This window comes from Echeneis naucrates, chromosome 9 (assembly GCF_900963305.1).
Source record: "Echeneis naucrates chromosome 9, fEcheNa1.1, whole genome shotgun sequence".
Classification (NCBI taxonomy): domain Eukaryota; kingdom Metazoa; phylum Chordata; class Actinopteri; order Carangiformes; family Echeneidae; genus Echeneis; species Echeneis naucrates.
Window position 1 is genome coordinate 16,546,199 of NC_042519.1, and position 18,691 is coordinate 16,564,889.

Here is an 18,691-nt window from a genome sequence, read left to right on the forward strand (position 1 = left end):
GTTTTCATGTTAGTTTGATTCTTAGAACTAACACCAAATAATGTAAAGTGTCAATCCATTTTATTTTTAAATCTTTCACATAAAACTCTCATCAGTGTGTCTGAACTTTCAGAAAATAGAAAAATGCTGTTTAACCCTTCAATTATTTACAATCTCATTATCCAGAAGATTCATGTAGCCTTCTGTCAATTGATTGTGTCAAGTAACTGTGTATGTAACAAACAAACAAACAAACACATCTACAATGAGCAGTGCAGAAATGAATTCATTTGCAGTTTGTCTCACTCACTGATAACTTTACCATTTCTGATTTTGATTTAGTTTACTAATTTGTTCAGCACACACACAGTATTCTGTATCTGGTGTTTCATTTGGTGACCACAACTTCTGTAAAAGAACCTATTCCCTTTATGTTAATGAATTAGTTTGCATTCTTGGAAAACTGGTTGTGTTTCTTCTTGTTTCAGTCAGTTTTGGAGATGAAGTTACTATAATCTGTGACACAGAGTGCTTGTGAGAATGTATCTAAGCATCTTGTCCCCAAGCATTGTTGGAGTGTTTAACCTGTTTGTATAGTGCTGAACTTATGGCAGCATGTTCCTCACTGTGAGATCTAAGATAATAAGGTTCATTACCTCTGGTACATCGCTGTGTTACCAGAGCAGGGAAACAGATCGTGACCCATTTAACGAGAGCCGACTGAGAAACACGCAAAGACAACAATCTTCCACTGTGCCTCAAGTGGACACAAATGCTGAGGTAGTCAAATAATCGTATCATCTCTGCCTCTCCGTTTTTTATCAAAAGTAACATCATATTCTGACTCATCTCAGATTAGATGTCCAAGTCGAAATCATAAGCATCCAACCATAAAAAGGATGTTCAGGAGGGAGAAACTTCTAAGAATGTTGAATCCAACCTGCAGATGGTATTGTTTTTAAAATGCTAATGTTCGCAAGTACTCGAGTGCTTGGTTTAATCTAAGAAACGATAAAAGTAACTGATGATTTATTTATTCATTTATTAATTATTATTATTTATTATTGATTTTTTGGGGCATTTCATTACAACCCACCAGTTGTGGAGTAAACCTCATTATACTGCATGTTGAGCTCTCTCGCTTCTATTTTACAGAACCAAAGAGCCAATCCAAAAATAATATATTTTACAGGTCACCATATACACTGTTGTATAAAGTGTATAAATATATAGTATTTGTCCATACTTAGACTGGTATTTTATGTTTATGTATGTCTCCGCTCTCGCCTGTTCATGGACTTTCAACTTCTAACTGAAATTGAATACACTGCAGACGAATGTCTGGTGTGTGTGTTAGTTAGCTATTTAAGGACAAACAACTGAGCCTTCATCAGTTTCATCATTTATTCATTTGTGTATTTCATTTTCATATAAAGGTATTCTTGAACACATGGTGCCGCATTTTCTGAATTCTTTCTGACTGATTTTCTCGACTTTTTGAGGTAAACCCAAAATAGTTTTAACCTCCTGCTCCTCGATAAGGCACCACACTGACCTCAAGTGGCTGTAATATTATCATACAACAACATCTGTAAGAGCAGTTAAATGAGAGCAGACTCATAAGGCAGTTACATCACTGTATCCATTAGTCAACTGTGAAAGCAGGAAATAGATTGAACATCGAGTACACAATCTGCAGATTTTGGTGCTCAAGCATTTTTCATCATTGTTATCACCAAACACTTCCATTTGCCTCTGTTGTATAATACAGACATCGCAACACCTAAACAATTTCAGAAAATTGTCTGCACAAATGTTTGCACTTGTCTATAATTTGGTAGTAATGGCGACTCCCTTCTTGACCCAAGCATTGCTGTTGAGCAGAGAGAGCATGAAGCGAGCAACATCTCCTCTTCCCACCGCGCTGCCTGCAGGGTGGCCGTTGCCGTCGGGCACAAAGTAACCCTCGTGGGTCAAGAACTCTTGAGCTGTAAAAACCCCAGAGATGAAAAGCACAGTTAAAGGCACTTGGCCCTTCAGTTAGTGGAAGTCAAGTCAGTGCTGAACTCACATGGAGATTATTGGTATTTGTGCACTGAGGCACATTCATTCTCATTAAAATGGCTTTAAGTAATAAGAACGCATGCTAACAAGCTGGAACTATGTCTAAATGGATCCTGAGGCAGTTCGTCTAAACGCTTTCCTCAAAAAAGCTTTTGGCTGTGTCACCCTGACAAACTGACATGCTCCTGATTATTAAATCAATCTACATTTCTTGAGTCTGCTCAAAGTTTTGTTTCTTTACCTGAGGCCGACAGGTTCTTGAGGCCCGGTGGACGCACCACAGTCCAGCTGATGTCTTCGGTGTTTTGCAGAAACTGCTCCATCTCATACATGTTTGTGAGGACGGTCCGGATCATGGGCAGCAAGAGGAAGCGGATGAGATAAGATGACTGAGTTCCAGAGTTAGCTAAATATGAAAAACAAACAAACAAACAAAATCGTTGAGTCCAGGGATTACAACCTCAATTCAAAGATTAAAGAATAATCGAAGCACAATAGAAAGAACATCTTAAGTTGAAATATAAGAGGAACAACAAAGCACAAACTGTAGTGGACTTACGCTCAGTGTACCAGGAGGTCATAGTGATGACCCTGTTCACCCGGGCCTCTCGCATGGCAGTGACCATAGCGTTCATGGACATGGTGTAGCCCGTCACCACCGAAAAGAAGGAGGCCGGGAAACCGAGGCAAGACATGATCACATCCTGTCCTTTAAAATGAGGCTTCAAGCTGTCTGCGGAGAAAATGTCTGCTTGTACCACCTGGAAGTAGACAAAGAAACATGCATTTTAAAACTGTGTGCTCTACTCTCAGGTTTTGTTTTAGTATTCCAGGGTGAGAACAAGAGCCAATTACATGCAATTATTTCTTGTCTGCCCCCCCCACAGACACACACACTCTCCGCCGCAACTATAAATATTTTCATTTGTCTATATTTTTTCATTAGGCTAAAATTTCGCCTAATATAAAAATCTAAAGGATCTGGTTGTTTTGCACCAAACCAACAATGGGTTAGCTTGGCTATCAATACTCGATAAGTTCTCTATCTCATCCGTGCCTCTCAGTCTCGAGCTTATTGGTACAATATCTGTTGCAGAAATTTGATTTCCAAAGAAAACGTGATGCGTGTTATCTTAAAGAAATTACAGCATAACCCTCTCGGGTTTATGTCACGGTTTCAGTTAACTGTGAAGTCAAAAAGGTGTTTAAATAAACCAGACTTATTTTTGCAGTGCTGTTGTTAAGTCAACATTGTTCTCAGCCCCGTTGTGTTCACAAAATTAAACCCTGATTGCTACCAAGGAATGATTTTTGACCACATTACAGAAAGGTAGAAGTCTTTCCCCTTACATAACCCTCATTTTAACACAAGGCAGCATTTATCATGCAACTTTGCAAACTGAACTTTGAACCCAGCATGCAGTGAGCAGCAGTAATGATCAGCTTGCAGTCATGCAGCACAAAAATATGACACCATCAGTGTCAAGTTACCTTCAGATTGTCATGATGCACCCCCAGTTTTCCTGGGTTCCTGACAACGGCGGTGACAATGTGACCCTGCTGCAGTGCCTGGTTGACCAGATAGTGACCAGTCTGCCCCGTGGCTCCGAGCACAGCGACCTTCATCCTCACGATGTGTTGAAGGCTCTGACTTCTAAAACCTTAATGTGGGCTGGTTCCCTCCCTGTTTTACAACCAGAAGTGTAAAAAAATGATTATCATGGTAAAAGACGCCTTCTTATTAATATACATTAGTCATCTGACAAATTTTTTTGCTTATAACGTAGATAAATAAACTTTGACTTCTTTAGTGTCACTTATCAAACAAAAATCTTAATCTCAAAAGACACTAAATCTCTGTGAGCAGTTGAGCCACAAAAAATGTATGACGCACAATGAGGACATTACAGGATAGAATGGCATGCCAGGATTGAATGACTACTTCTTTGATTATTAATTAGTCTTTTTAAATAAATAGAGGCAAAGCCAAAACAAACAGAACTTCAATGAAATCTGCAGCCATATAAAACTATTTTTGGGGGCAAGCAATTAATTGCAAATTACTGGAAATTTTACTTAGACTCAAACTAAGACTCAAGAATGCCCCAGTTCAGCGACTGAGAAATAAAACTTGAGCCAGAACAGAATGTGAAATGATGTTTGCATACTTGTGTACCCAGTCGGGGCCGAATGAATTACCCTGCAGGGGTAGACAGTGAGGTTGTTGGTCAGCTGCTCGCTGAGGATACTAAGCGGATATTGTTAGGTCAATCTCAAATGACGGAGTTTGGGAAATCGATGATGATGTTTTTCTTAGTAGCTAATACAGTAGCTGCTATGTTCGAGCTGGACTAGACAGGTCGGCAGAATAGATGAGTGCAACGCCCTTCTCTTTCAAATATGAAGCAGTATTGCCATTTTGTAACTATTGAAATCAACTATGTCTGAAATTCAGCTTTCTGTCCCCCAGTCTGAGGACATTGTATTTGCCTTTATTTACATCTCAACTATTCCGCTTCTCTGCTGGAGCAACTGCAATTTACAGCAACAGCCACATCTTTGGACTGAAATCATTTCACCGCCAGCATGACAGTTTTGTTCAATCCAGGATGGACATTTCTGGATTAAATGCCTCTCATCCTCCAATTCTTTTTAGATGTTTCCAGGGAAATTATAGTGATTTGATGGCAATGGACGACAAAGATGAAAGCCCTCTGACTGTGACCGTATTTCAAATTTGATTTGATTTACATTTTCAATGTGTGTTCAGATATGACCGAAGTTGCTTCAACGGGCTTTTCCACCAGAGATTTGATCCAGCAGGTCTGAATTTGAAAAAGTGGGTCACATTAGGAGTACTTGAATTTAATACTACTCCCTCATAAGGGGTGAAATTACAATTGAGCCAATACAGATTTATGCATCTCCCAGGAAAATACCTATGATTTAAAAAAACAAAACAAAACTAAGCTTTGATGTTATGTGTGAATGCAGATTTAAAAACAGCCGGATGTCACGGGTAGCATCTTGCGTGGCTTTCAATTCAACCCAGACAAGCAGGCCACTGTGCTCTCTACCACAATGTGACGCTTTTGATGGTACTCTACCACTTACTGTATAACACACAAAAAAAGGACAGCCAATGCAGCCAATGCATGAGACCTTTAATATGAGGCCAAACACCAGTCAGTCAGAAACCGAAGAAGCCTCTGGGGTGGGAGATTTTGATACAACTTTTCTTGGATAACATGTTACGCTCTCAGTGAGGAAACATGTTTTCCTCTGCTGTGTGTGCAGCTAATCACTGCAAACAGATAATACACTCTGAAGGACTTAATGCCATTAAAGGCAGCAGTGATCTCAAATGTAGCTGAACTGGTAATCCCATCTAAAATCTAAACTCAGGTTCAGCTGTCTGTTTATGTCTTTCAACAGACGGACGTCAATGTTTTTAAGGGGGGGGATAAAAATCTTCATTCTGCCATGATCAGAAAACAAGCAGTTACACAACCTCCACGAAAACACTTCTCTGATTGCTTCTACAACTAACACACAATCAAATACAAAATGTAACCCTGAACCAAACAGCAGCACTGCAGGTGCTGACCTTCAGTGATACAGAAAAGGGTGGACAAAATAATGGAAACAGCACAAATGAGCAAACATCTCTGCAGCAGTTTTATCAGACAGCTTCAGTTTCGGGCGTAATCTGGTGTTTGTCTTTGTGTTTTCCGCAAACATTAAAACGCCTCCAACGTTGTCCAGGAAGCCAAACAACGAACTGCACAAAGCGTCACCTGCTGCATTTGACCGTGTCCCTCCTGAATAACACACCCAACGTTAAACACTGTCCCGGGAGAAGACGGGACGTGCTGCTGTGGCTCTGAACGGTCGCTGCAGTTGTCAACAATCCGACATTCTTCAAACTCACCTCTGCCGTCAACACTTCCGGTCCGTCAGCGGCGCGTTCAAGAGCAACAGCGCTCAGGTACGTTTGGAAAAGCACCAGCTTTCTAAACATCGAGTTTAACTTAATATTATGTTTCGATTACATCAAGTTTGACGTAAAAGCTGAATATCACAAGTTAATCAAACTTAAGGCTGACGTGTAGGCCAAGGTATTTAGTCTGTTGTCAGAAAATGAAACACGCATTACAAATGTTTACTAATAAAAAATACGTCCTTTTGTTTGGCGTTACTCGCTTTGCCTGTAAAATGTTTCTTTTATAGGAATTTTTTCTTTGTTTTTGTGGAAAAAAACAACAAACAAACATCGTTAGGTGGCAGTAGTTTCCTTATGGCGGTATTTTGAGTCCAAATTGTAATTTTTCTGATTAAATTATGTTTTTTTTTCATCAAGTAATCTTAGCTGTAAACCATTTGTGAAACTTTAACCAAAATGATATGACAATGTAACTTATCTGTGATGGTTTCTTTCTATTCTTTCAGTCCGGCCTCAGCAGGCCAGTCTTCAGTTCAGTTCAGGTCAGTCTCCACAACTCGTACTGCTGAAATGAAACATGAAGGCATCATTTGGCTGAATATTTGCCAAGATCTCACAAGGAAGTCATGAATTCTTCCTGAACTGTGTAAATTACTTTTGTGTTCACATGCAAACACCAGCCTGTATTCACCTGCAACCAAAAACACATCCAAAACCACACACTGGCCGCACTCGTGTTTGCTCGTGCACTTTGCCATCTTCCTATATAAAGGCCATTCTAGTCGCATCAAGTCATTAGTTCAAGTAATCCACTTGAGGCCTGGCGCCTTGATTATGAGATCACACAGAGGGACTGAACCCTGAAGCAGCCTCAGCGCAGACTGGGGGCTGCTGTACTGTGTGGATAGATTCACACACACGTGTTGTCTGTGGTGAGCAACTGGACGCTGCTGTCATTCATCCACCCACAATGACTGGTCTAAATGTCATTCTGCAGCTCTTGGCCTAATCCTGGTGGACTGGTGGAGGATGAAACTGAACAAATGGCTGTTTAAATGCGACACAAGTTGTTAACAGCCGAACAACTTGGGACCTGGTGACTGGAAAGGTGAGGTAACCACTAAAGTAAGCAGCTTATGTCTCTTAGTAGTGGCACGTTTTAAAAAATTTCTTCAGTAGATAAACTTATGCTGAAAAGATTCAAAAGGGCAGTCAAAGGACTGAAACTTAGTTTTAGTTTTAGGACAGAAGACAATCTGTAACATCTTAAAAGGTTACAGATTGCTTTCAAGAAATTGGTTGAAGCACTTGTGTGATTTTATTATTATTTTTTTTTATTGTGGTATACTTCCCTGAAGTGTTATTTTCCTTTTGCTGAACAAGTCATCATGTAGAGAATTTGATCAGATCAGACCTGAGAATTATCCCCTTTTATCTTTAACATATGACAAAAGTCAACCATCTGGTCTTTTAGGTTGGCCCTAACCAGCTATGTGAAACAGGAAAGTTAGGATCAACCGCAGCTCTATCAATGTGACATTACTACATTTAAAACATAGGTTTTTCATTGGAAATGTAATCTATAAAGAGCTGTTTGGTCCTGATTTGCCTCAAAATTACAAAAGGACATTTGAAATTGCAGTTTCCTTGATGTGTGTCTTATATATCATTATTAGTTTACACCTTTGCATAATTTGGTCCAAAACAGCCCTCTGCTTCAGGATTGAGGTCACAGCAGTCGGGTGTGAACCAGCAGATAACACGATTAAAAGGTCACAAAGTCCAACCTCCCTCAGCCTCAGGTCGCCTGTTGAGACCAAGCCAACTTCCTTTTCTTTAAGAATGAAAGAGGCCCAAATGATTTATTATTTAGAAGTGTGTGATTAGTGGATCAGACTCTCAGTGTGTTCTTATATTTTGAAGTGTTTGTGATTGCAGAAAGACACACAGCCTTTCAGAATATCCGCTTCAAAATCATTTTACTGTAGTTAAAAATATAAGTAGATGCATAGATTGAAATCTGATCTGATATTTAGAAGATTTTTCACCAAAGGTTAGTTTGAGTTCTGTGTGGTGATTTTGTGTTCTGTGGTGTTTTGAGCAGGAACAGTCATGGGATGTGGCGTCACAAAGTCAGAGCAGTTCCACAAACACTCTGGAAAAGGTAACCATGATCCTGCTGATAATTTAACTGAAACTTACAAGTCTCCCTTTACATGTTTTTTTTATTGTTGTTGTTGTCTTTTGGGTATTTAATGTCTCCGTATTTCTTTTGTCTTCCTGTTCTTATCCATGCAGCCGTAACAAGTAAGCCACACTTGTCTTACCTTCTGGTAGCTGTTTGCTAGATATTACGTTCAAATTGCACTGATCTGGATCTGGGAGAAAAAACAACTTTAACTTAAGCAGAAATAAAACTTTTACAGACATTTTATTCAGGCAGAACATAAACAAACTGTACGACATAATATTTACTTCAAGAAAACTAAAACACACAGGGTTGTTAGTAGCAACTTCTTTTCCTCATCCATTGGTAAAATGAAAATGAATTAGCTGGTTATTCATTTCTATCAATAGTCTAACCTTTGTGCTATTAATTATATTGTTAATTATATTATTAATTAAATTGCTGCAACAAACCAAGACTTAGACCAAGACCATACTCTAGCTTCCACTAATCAAATATATATACTTATACCTATTAATCCAAAGCAGTGATTTCCTCCCTAGTTTCATTTGAAAAACTAAAGTATGGAAAATGATATGATAAATGACATCAGCGTCAAAAGTGGATCTGATGGATTTCATTCTTCCTGATCACCAAACTTCAGCTTTAAAAGCTGCTGTCCTGATTCAGCGATGGTACCGTCAGTATGTGGCCCGCACAGAGATGAGACGGAGATACACCTGGCACATTTTCCAGTCCATCGAGTACTCCGGAGAACAGGCTCAGATTAAGGTTAGAAACGACCAGAGAAAATCTAGTGTTCACTGTTGAGAAACAATGCCACAAGTTTCAAGCTCTCGTCTCTCTTCCCCGTACAGCTTTATAATTTCCTCGGCTACCTCATGGACAATTTCACACCGTCAAGCAGCGAACGTAAGATTTCACATTTCAGACACAAACTGTGTGGTTCAGAAATTTCCTCGTGTCACCAAAAACTGAAACGCTTGGATCGAAAATGTTTTCTTTCAGGGAATTTGATCTCACACATCTTCAGAGAGAACGAGGTTTGCCGGGACGCAGAATGGGAGAGGTACTTCTGCTACCAGAACATCGAGGTGCCAGAGATTTACTCTGGACCACACCTCACCTTCCCTCTGACGGTGGAGCAGGCGATGGGGCTGGTGGAGGCCTTCAGGATGAAGAAAGTAGGTGCACAGCAGTTCACTGCTGCTTTCCATCCTGAGACGTGATTCTTCAATACTAAAATAAAAAGCACGATCTATAGTTTTAGAATTTAGAAACACTGGGCCATGAGAAATCTCATACAGTCATACAGAAACATAAATACTGCATATGAGTTTTAAGTTAAAAAAACTGATAGAAAAAATAGAAAATTACATGCTTTAAACATTTGACATACTTAATTCTATAATTCCGTTATTTTCCATTTTCCTCACTGTTGTATAAAATTGATAATTTGAGTGAGAAAATCGTTCCTATATCCCTGATCACCGTTAACAACAACAAGAGCTGTCATGGGAACACAGGACATTTTTGCCATCTGCTTTGAATACCAAAGACTGCGACAAATGTGTGGTTGTTTTCCTACGTCAGCCACTTTTTGTGACTTTGAGCAGCCCGCAAAAGCGCCTGTAGACATCTTGCTAACAAGTCTCTCTCCCAGTAGCAGCTGCACTCACGCTACGTCCTCCAGCTCCTGCTCGAGACGTGGAAACTGCTCCGGATGTTTCCAAATATCAACCGCATCTCCACCTGCCACAGCAAAGAAATCACTATTTGCGGTGAGCTGAAAATAATCCATGATATTTTTCTGTTGAGGGTTGTAAGGGATGATATTCATTGTGTTAACACGTGTCCTCTTTATTACAGGCGATCTGCACGGACAACTGGAAGACCTGCTGCTGATTTTCTACAAGGTTGGGATCTCATCTTCTGAATGCTGAAAGAAATCTGATTTAGAGCCACGCCCAAGCATGGTTTTCTTTAACTTAGCAGCTGTGTTTAGTATTTTTTTAAGTTTAGATTACAGATGGGTATTTTTATTTAAATGGCAGTAGCAGGGCTTCATCCATTGATCAGTAATTTACTTGAATATTTTTATATGTTTGGAGAAAAAAAAAGTAGAAACTTATCTGAAGTCCTAAAAGCCCAACGTGACATCTTCAGTAAGTTTCTCCATCCTGTCCAAAAATGTCTACAGTACATGCATATATAGAGGTGATATCACAGAAATGTTGATATTTTATTTAGTCTCTCAATAACTTGGACAATTAACCGATAAATGACACAATAGTCATAATAAACATCTTCTAAACTTGTTTAAAACAAAGTTGTTTGTTTCTCTCCTTTTTGTGGGCTCATCCATATTAATTAACAGCCCGTGTGCAGTGTGTGGTATTTTGTTTACATTTGCAGAGTGACCTTTTGAAACAAGCTGTTGTTTCCACTACAGAATGGCATGCCCTCTTTGGAGAAGCCCTACGTGTTTAACGGAGACTTTGTAGACCGAGGCAAAGACTCCATTGAGATCCTTCTTATCTTGTTTTCATTCCTGCTCGTTTATCCCAGTGATGTCTACCTGAACAGGGGAAATCACGAGGATCATATAGTCAACCTGAGGTAAAACAAATGGGCCAGTTTTTTTTTTTACTGACTCCTCCCAAATTCATTAGGTTTAACTAAACCGTCATTTTCCAACTTGTGTTTCTGTCTCCTGTTGGTTCAGGTACGGTTTCACAAAGGAGGTGTTGACTAAATACAAGGTAGATTTATATAACATCTTACTTTGTTTACTCCTGATTTTTGCTTGTCAGATTAATGCATGGAGCCAAAATGTTTCCTTACCTCTGCTATCTTTAGAACACCAAATCAAAATAGTTCCAACCACCATCGCCTACGCATTCCTGCTAAATCCTGATATAAGCTGACTTACTTCCCCATACAATACTAGTTACTGCTCCAAAAAGCTAAGAGGATTTGAAGTCATCAAGTCTGTTGCCTGCAGGACATCTGACACTGTTGATGGCTTCTCATGAGTCAGTGAAGTTGATGGGGTCCACAGATGACCTTAGATGTCCCGAATGTTCCATCCAATTAGAGATACATGCTGCAGAAGAACTTACCAAATGAAAAGATCAAAAATTCATCAAGACACCTGAGAGCAGGGAGAATAAGATTATCTCCTGTTTGTGTTTCTCCTCAGATGCACGGCAAACGGATCGTGAAGCTGCTGCAGAAAATTTTTAGTTGGTTGCCGTTAGCAACAGTTATTGACCAGAAGGTGCTGGTTCTCCATGGAGGGATCTCTGACACCACAGACCTCAGCCTTCTTGCCAGACTGGACCGACACAAAGTGAGGAAGCTGTTATTGAAACTGCATGAAATATAGATATGCCCACACTGATTCCATGTCCTTAAACTCTGTGCTCTTCTCTGCACTGTCCCAGTATGTTTCAGCACTGAGGCCTCCAAAGAAGAGGCTCATGAGCTCAGTGGGGACGTCCATCGATTCAGACGATGAAATCTGGTCTAACAGCAGATTCAACCAGCGGCGAACCTCTCTCACGTATCCCAAACCTCTGGGAGAACGCGACAGCTTCCAGAACCGCTCGCTGCAGGACTTCTCTGACCGGCTCAAAGCTAACGTCGTGGAGAATGAGCTGGAGCCCCAAAGTCGGAGACCGTCCATTTTCAACTCTGTCACCACCAGATCAGAGAAAGAGATTACTCTGTCTGTGTCGTCTGACTCTGCCTACAGTGACACCATGGAAGAGTGGAAACAGGTGATGAATGAATATTGAGCGCAGGAACCCTGAGACAGATTTCTGTCCCCTTTAACGCCATTTAAAACGTCGCCTGCTCCCTCCCGTCGCCTTTTTGTTTCTGAGTACAGGCTGTAGAAGTCCGGGGTGTCCTCTGGCTCTGCTGCTTGGTGGCAGTTCAGCTGAAGTAACATACGGTAGTCAGTAGACTCTCTGTAATGTAAAATTGTGCTTTTGGTTGGCTGGTTGTCTCAATTAAACCACAACACTCAACAACAATTACAAAACCTTATTTTATGCATTTCAGATTTAGAGATTGTACCCCTCTATTTTGCTGTTAAACAGGAAGTCCTTTATACTGTTGATTGACAGACTGCCCAGTGTGACTAATGGCTTTAATCCTTATGCAGTAACTGAAAACAAAATAATCCATTAAATTAAAAATCTCCCTGCTGTCATTCCAATGTGCTCCCAGATTCTGGACCTGCTGTGGAGCGACCCGATGACCCCGGACGGCTGCATACCCAACGAAGTGCGAGGCGGAGGCTGCTACTGGGGCCCCGACGTCACAGAGGACTTTCTGAACAAGCACAATCTGCAGCTCATTATCCGCTCCCATGAGTGTAAACAGGATGGTTACGAGTTTTGCCACAACCGTAAGGTGAGCTCAGACACTGATGGCCCATTGGGAGACCAATAATAATCCTCCTGATGATAAGTTTCCAGCTAAATAGGTCACTTACATTGTTGCAGATGTGTTTCATTAAAGCCTCGGGTAGCTATTTAATGAATTTAAATATGAAACCTCCTTTTGATTTCATTCAGGTCCTCACTCTGTTTTCTGCCTCCAATTACTACGACGTTGGAAGCAACAGGGGCGCCTACGTGAAGCTGGGCCCAGACCTTATGCCTTATATGATTCAGTACCAGGCCAGCAACCTGACCAGAGAGCTCTCTGTGAGACAAAGGTACAAAAAATGACCAGAAGATATTTGTCCTAATGATGTAAATCATTGGTTTGGTTTTAATGAGATAATCCATACATTAAAAAATATTAACATGACATGAACCATGTATAGTAGAGCTCCTACAAACCACAAGCTCTAAACAGTGCAAAGAGTGTTTATGGAGGTGAAACATAACGGGATAAAAAGCAGTAAAAGTTCAAATGAGTTAATGACCCCGAGTCACAGTAACAAAACAGATAGTTGTGCCATGCAAAGCATGAAAAATCTATGCTTCCTTCTACACATTGCAGCAGTTTCTGAAGATCTCCCATCATCTAGCGAGCTGCTTCCAATTTTGACCCCCTGATATTGAGAAGATTTACATCCAAAAGCATCAAGTCTTTGATTTATGAACTTGCTGACTACTGTGCTTTTCTTGGTCACTTGTAAGATAAATTTGAATCAAGTCGGCTTTTTAGTGTAACGACAGGTGTGTTGTAACTAATGTTTGTATCATTTCATTAATATGAGACAAGATGTCATATTAATATGCACGTTAACATTTTGTATATTTCTGAACATTTCCAAAGTACTGAATTGGTTTTCTGCTTTTGGAGCTGCAGCAAACTTCAGACCTGTTTCTTTCAACTTGTCTTACCTAGTAATTTTTTGCATGAGCCATAACGGTGCTGAGAGTGTAACGTGTTTTCATCTGGTCTGCAGTATTGGGCGAACCGAGCGCTCAGCCCTCAAAGTCCTGCGGGAGCAGCTCTTTGCGCACAGGTCTGACCTTATCTGTGCCTTTAAAAAGTTCGACAGCAACAAAACAGGTGGGTGTAGTGTGAAAATCCGTGAATCAGTTCAGTCCTCAGAGGATCGGGTGGCATTTAATTTCCTCACAAACGTCAAGTTTCTCATGGTGTTCTCAAAGCACGATGTCTGCATGCGGAGAAATGTGAACTCCCAGCTTTGTGCCGTGTGAGGAACATTATAATTTTTAACAAAAGAGAACATTTAATAGTTTCACAGAAAACCTAATCAGCTGAACGGGCATTTAATTTAGCCCTTCATCTAAGTGACACCCCTCCACACATCTAAAAATATGTGCATGAGAAATGTGTTTGAAAGGCTCCACTAAAACGCGATCAGGAGCTTCCTGATGCATCATAATCTTAATCATCAGAGTTCACTTGTGTGTGTCATGTTTGTAGTGTCTCGTGATTTCAGCTACAGCAGGCAGCTACAAACTGACAGCTAATGTTGTGGTTTCTTATTGATTGCATACTTAATACTTTATGATGTGCGATTAATAAAGTAGTACTCGATCTGTAATGAGACATGTTGGACTCACAAACAATTTTTAATGCCCTCTTGGATTTTGTGGTTACTTCTGTATTTTCACAACTCTTGGAAGATTAAACACAAAGGACTGGTTAAAAGGTTTAAACACGTTTTAGTAGTTAATATTGTAGTAATTAGTCATACAGAGGTCACTCTTACCATTCATTTTTTAAATAAACAAACAAACTAAAATTCCTTATTATTTATAAGCTGATATATGTGCCGGCTTTAATGAAACAGACCCACCTCCAAATGTGGTTGGTATGAACGTTTAACAAATATTAGTAGGTGATTTGGCTCCAGCATCCGAGCGACCCTGATGGTTAGGAGGTAGAAAAAGAGAGAGCAGGAGAATGGTCAAAACTGGGCCAACTTCTCCTTCCTCCTCTGTCAGGTCTTGTGTCTCTCAGTGAATGGGCCAACGCAGTGGAGAGTGTGATGCACCTCAATCTGCCCTGGAGGATGCTGCGCTATCAGCTGGTCACCTGTAAGACCAGCGATGGTGTGATCAACTATTACGAGTGGTTCAACCAGCTTGCCATCGCAGGACCCAACACAGATGTAAGTACAAAAGTAGACTGGTTTGTTTTTAAATAACATCCGTGTTGCCCAATCGCCAAACTGAACTCAACCTGTGAGTGGCATAGAAAAAAAAAAAAAAACAGACACATTCACAAAAAAATATAAAATGGATTCAAACATGACTACAGCTGTGATTTAAATGAGATTTAACAAGTCCAAAAAGTCAGAATAAGTTTACAATATTAGTAATAGGAGTAGTAATGATATAAAGGCCGAAGCATCTCACAGTTGGGTTGCTGTTGTTTTTTTTTTTTTTGTTTTGTTTTGGGTTTTTTTTGTTTTTTTGTTGTTCACGTTTTCTTGTTTTTACATGAATTCGTCTTTTCAGCACATTGACCAGAGTCTGCTCGAGACTTTGTATCGCCATCGCTCCACCTTGGAGACCATTTTCAGGATCGTAGACACAGACAACTCAGGTAAATAATTTATTCATCATTGAAACAAGTTACATGTAAACTGGGGAACATCTACACATTTTCTCCTTCACATGCTTCTTAAAGAGAAAATTCATCTTAAAATATGTTTCTTTCAGGTTTCACTGCAAATGACCCAGAAATCAGTTAGATTGTTTTTAAGGTGTTACATTATGCATCGACATCTGGTAATCACACGGGAAAAAGAGGTTGCATTTTATTTATTAATTTATTTTTTATTTTCAAGCAACATAAAAGCAAAAATAAAAATAAGAAGAGGATTTGGCAAAAAAGAATATATAAAATATAATAATAAAAACAAGAAATACAAGATCATTAATTGGTTATGTCATAGACAATGAATCTACATTTATCTCAATCTCCAACAAAAAGCATTTTATTTTGTATTCTTCGTTTAATCATGCTGTTGTAATCATCTAAAGTTGATTGCTCTTCTCTTGTTTTTTGATTGAAATAAGAGCCAAAGAAAAATGTAGTGTGTGTGTAGTGAAAAATGTGTATTGTAATGTAATGTTCAATCAATCAGAAATAATCAGAAGCAAAAAGAGTTTTTTGTTTGTTTGTTTTTTTTTTTCTTCCTGATTAGCAGCTTAGTGAAATTACTGTAGTGACTCTAAAAAGGTTTTCCTCGGGGTTAAGTGTGTCAGGGCTTCGTTAAATGTTTGTTGTGTCCAGTTTCAGACGTCTGCTGACTTCCTGGTCTGTTAATCCACCTGTAGCGTTCCTGAGAGGCCACCGCAGATTACTGCCCTCTGAATCCTCCCAGTTAAGACGAGGATTAACCCACTGATCTACTGGCCCCTCCGCATCTGCCTCCACATTTTCCATCCTTTCGCTTCCATCCACCTATAACCTCCTCACATTTAACCTCCTCCTCCTCAGGCTTCATCACCATCGAGGACTTCCGGCAGACCTGGAAACTGCTGAGCATTTACCTAAAGATGGAGATCACAGACGAGGCCATCTGCGACCTGGCCATCGCCATCGACAGCAACCAGGACGGCAGCATCGACATCGACGAGTTCATGGAGGCCTTTCGCCTCACGGACAAAAAGAGCCGTCTGGAGCGAGGGCGCAGTATGTTCATGGGCACGGCACCTGACCTCACCAAGCTGGAGGGGGACCCCAACATTTGAGCGGACGGAGGAAAGAGAAGACTGAAGACAGACAGAAACCTCAGCTCAGACTCTTCGGCAGCCAGCCAGGCGAGGGGACGACGGGGAGGTGCAGCCAACCAAGCTGTTTTAATGACGCACATAAAGACGTAGGATACCACTGAGCAACAGCCCGTGGGGATCACACAGGATTATACGGAGGTTAGGGTTCAGGGAGTTTCACAACCAATGTTCATTTCACTTTTTGAAGCAGAGAACGTGTGGATGAAACACGACTACATAAACAGAGTGTAGTCTAGAAAAGTTCAACTGTTGCAAACATAAAATATACAAACACAATCACATGAAGGCTGTGTGATAACAATATTAGATACTATCATCAGTTCCTATCAAATTTTAAGCGTTTAATATTCACGTTTATCATTTTTAACAACAGAAATGGGTTTGACTCATGAACATTTTTGAAAATGGAACATTTGAGAAAAACTCGATTTGACTTGAATCTCGAAAATCTAATTTCAAATCTAGCTCCCAAAGAAAAAGTGAGAATCTTAAACTGAAGGCGGAATCATAAACAGATGTTTTTGTTTTTGTTTTTTTTTTTTATTTTTATTGAAACATACTAAACCAATCAAAGAGGTGGATATTAATTTTTTTAAAAGGCATTCATTGTTAAAGTGCTGTTTCATAAAATGTAGGAAAAATTGCACATCGCTAGAAACTTTTGTTCAAAGAAACATTCAAAAGACAGTGGTATTAATTTTAAGGTGTCAGTGTGCAGGCGGTACTCTGGTGGACAACAGCCTTATATCTACATGCAACATGTTTGTGTAGTTAGACTCCTGCACACGTCATAGGTATTAGACACCAAACAAAACAAACATGATGAGCGGCAGATTACCGTGCCGCTCATCAATTTATGTTGCTGGTGCCTTAGCAGCAGAGGAGTTTTTACTTGAGGAGGGGAGGCAACGTCTAGGGGAGCACTGAGGATGTTTTATATCGGTGCCAACTGCCACCTTGTCCAAAAAGGTGAAGTCGAGTTTATATCCAGTTGACTTTTGGGAGTATTGTGTCTGCTTCCCAATTGTTGCTTTGAAGCCCAGGAAAGTTGGACATTCTGGTGACGTAGAGTTAACATTGTCTTATGAGTTAGATATTCTCAGTACTGTTGTTTTTATAATGTCTAGTACTGTTTGACACAGCTGACAGAGACAGATGAAAGCATCAGTAAGTAAGATTTAATTTTTTTTTTTTTTGCATGTTTTCAACCATGTGCAACTATTGTAAATATATTTCTCAGTCAAACAATTTATTGTATTTATTTGTGTGTCTTATCTTTTCATCAAATGATAAAAAATAGGTTTGGTTAACAAATACACATTTTCCAGTTATTTGATCTTTCCTCATTTTCTTAGGTCACCTTATTTTTGACCATTTCAAAGTCGCTGTCCACAGTCATAACAACAGATCTGCATTAATATCTTTAATCATTCAGATTAACCTGATCTAAAATAAAAACAAGATATGAAAAGCAGATTTTTTTTTTTTTTTTTGCTCAATTTATCTCATGGTATTAATAATATTATGTTGTTTTTATCCTTCCAGAGAAGTCAGATTAACTGTAACAATTACCAGCAGGGGGCATAAAAGACCATTGAGTACAACTTAATGTGGGCGGAGAGGCAGATGTTCCACTCCAAAAACACTGGAAGAAAAAAGTTGCATTCAAAGTCCAATGACACCAAAAGTAGGTGAGTTCATAAATGTATGCCTTGTTACTGTTGATGGTTATTTTTGTTAATGATTGCTCACTTCATTTCATGTTTGGTTTCTAAAAAACGCAGTTATAATGATATTGATAAGCTTATTTCATCAGACCAAAAGTCTAAACGATTAATAAATAACTGAAACAACCAGAACATATTCACATTTAAAATGCTGCACGCATGAAAAACATCTCGCAATTTTTCCAGTAAAAACTAGTTGGGTTGTTTCATTAATTGGATCACAAGAAATTAGCTCTTCATATCTTTTGGCAGCAAAAAAAATCAGCTATAAAGACTTCAAAAGCTGTAAATAAAAGTAAAAGCAAACAAACAACAATATTTTCCTTTGAGAAGTTGGAAATGCTGAGTTACAAACACAGGAGCAGGAATTTATTCTGAAGGACGATACATTTCCAGTTGACCACTGACCGTGACTTTAATACCAGAACTGATTAAAGATATGAAAAAGAACAAACCCGCACTCATTTTAACAGGTAATAATTGTCTGAGTAATATAATAAATTAATAATTAATAATAATTAATATTAATATATGTATCAAAGAAAAA

General features: G+C 39.4%; 2 protein-coding genes across 6 annotated transcripts; one reads left to right on the forward strand and one right to left on the reverse strand.

Annotated features, from left to right (window-relative positions):
• Positions 1 to 1,384: 1,384 nt before the first annotated feature.
• Positions 1,385 to 5,999, reverse strand: LOC115049374 (flavin reductase (NADPH)-like). Of its 5 annotated transcripts, none has more exons than XM_029511520.1 (5): positions 5,975 to 5,999; positions 3,535 to 3,727; positions 2,603 to 2,804; positions 2,285 to 2,449; positions 1,385 to 1,967 (listed from the first exon to the last, which is right to left on the reverse strand). In XM_029511520.1, exons 2-5 carry the CDS (start codon positions 3,667 to 3,669, stop codon positions 1,807 to 1,809), a joined length of 663 nt encoding a protein of 220 aa, XP_029367380.1. In that variant the 5' UTR covers positions 3,670 to 3,727; positions 5,975 to 5,999; the 3' UTR covers positions 1,385 to 1,806. The 5 variants fall into 5 exon arrangements, with proteins under 5 accessions (XP_029367380.1, XP_029367379.1, XP_029367377.1 ...); XM_029511519.1 differs by having other exon boundaries at positions 5,878 to 5,980; XM_029511517.1 differs by lacking the exon at positions 5,975 to 5,999 and adding an exon at positions 5,841 to 5,974.
• Positions 5,821 to 16,895, forward strand: ppef2a (protein phosphatase with EF-hand domain 2a). Its single transcript, XM_029510207.1, has 20 exons — positions 5,821 to 6,031; positions 6,493 to 6,528; positions 6,984 to 7,094; positions 8,091 to 8,150; positions 8,285 to 8,293; positions 8,818 to 8,945; positions 9,032 to 9,086; positions 9,183 to 9,358; positions 9,841 to 9,955; positions 10,044 to 10,090; positions 10,627 to 10,793; positions 10,900 to 10,936; positions 11,377 to 11,526; positions 11,621 to 11,956; positions 12,411 to 12,596; positions 12,761 to 12,903; positions 13,606 to 13,712; positions 14,618 to 14,784; positions 15,134 to 15,221; positions 16,122 to 16,895. Exons 4-20 carry the CDS (start codon positions 8,099 to 8,101, stop codon positions 16,373 to 16,375), a joined length of 2,217 nt encoding a protein of 738 aa, XP_029366067.1. The 5' UTR covers positions 5,821 to 6,031; positions 6,493 to 6,528; positions 6,984 to 7,094; positions 8,091 to 8,098; the 3' UTR covers positions 16,376 to 16,895.
• The last annotated feature ends 1,796 nt before the right edge of the window (positions 16,896 to 18,691 follow it).

Bases quoted from the DNA above. Each gene is read 5' to 3' on its own strand.
- LOC115049374 (XM_029511520.1), bottom strand. From the start codon at position 3,669: ATGAAGGTCGCTGTGCTCGGAGCCACGGGGCAGACTGGTCACTATCTG. The intron at 2,805-3,534 runs GTAACTTGACAC...GTCTACTTCCAG, and splicing joins TGCATCATGACAATCTGAAG to GTGGTACAAGCAGACATTTT. The intron at 2,450-2,602 runs GTAAGTCCACTA...TTTCATATTTAG, and splicing joins GACCTCCTGGTACACTGAGC to CTAACTCTGGAACTCAGTCA.
- ppef2a (XM_029510207.1), top strand. From the start codon at position 8,099: ATGGGATGTGGCGTCACAAAGTCAGAGCAGTTCCACAAACACTCTGGA. The intron at 11,957-12,410 runs GTGATGAATGAA...ATGTGCTCCCAG, and splicing joins CCATGGAAGAGTGGAAACAG to ATTCTGGACCTGCTGTGGAG. The intron at 12,597-12,760 runs GTGAGCTCAGAC...GATTTCATTCAG, and splicing joins AGTTTTGCCACAACCGTAAG to GTCCTCACTCTGTTTTCTGC.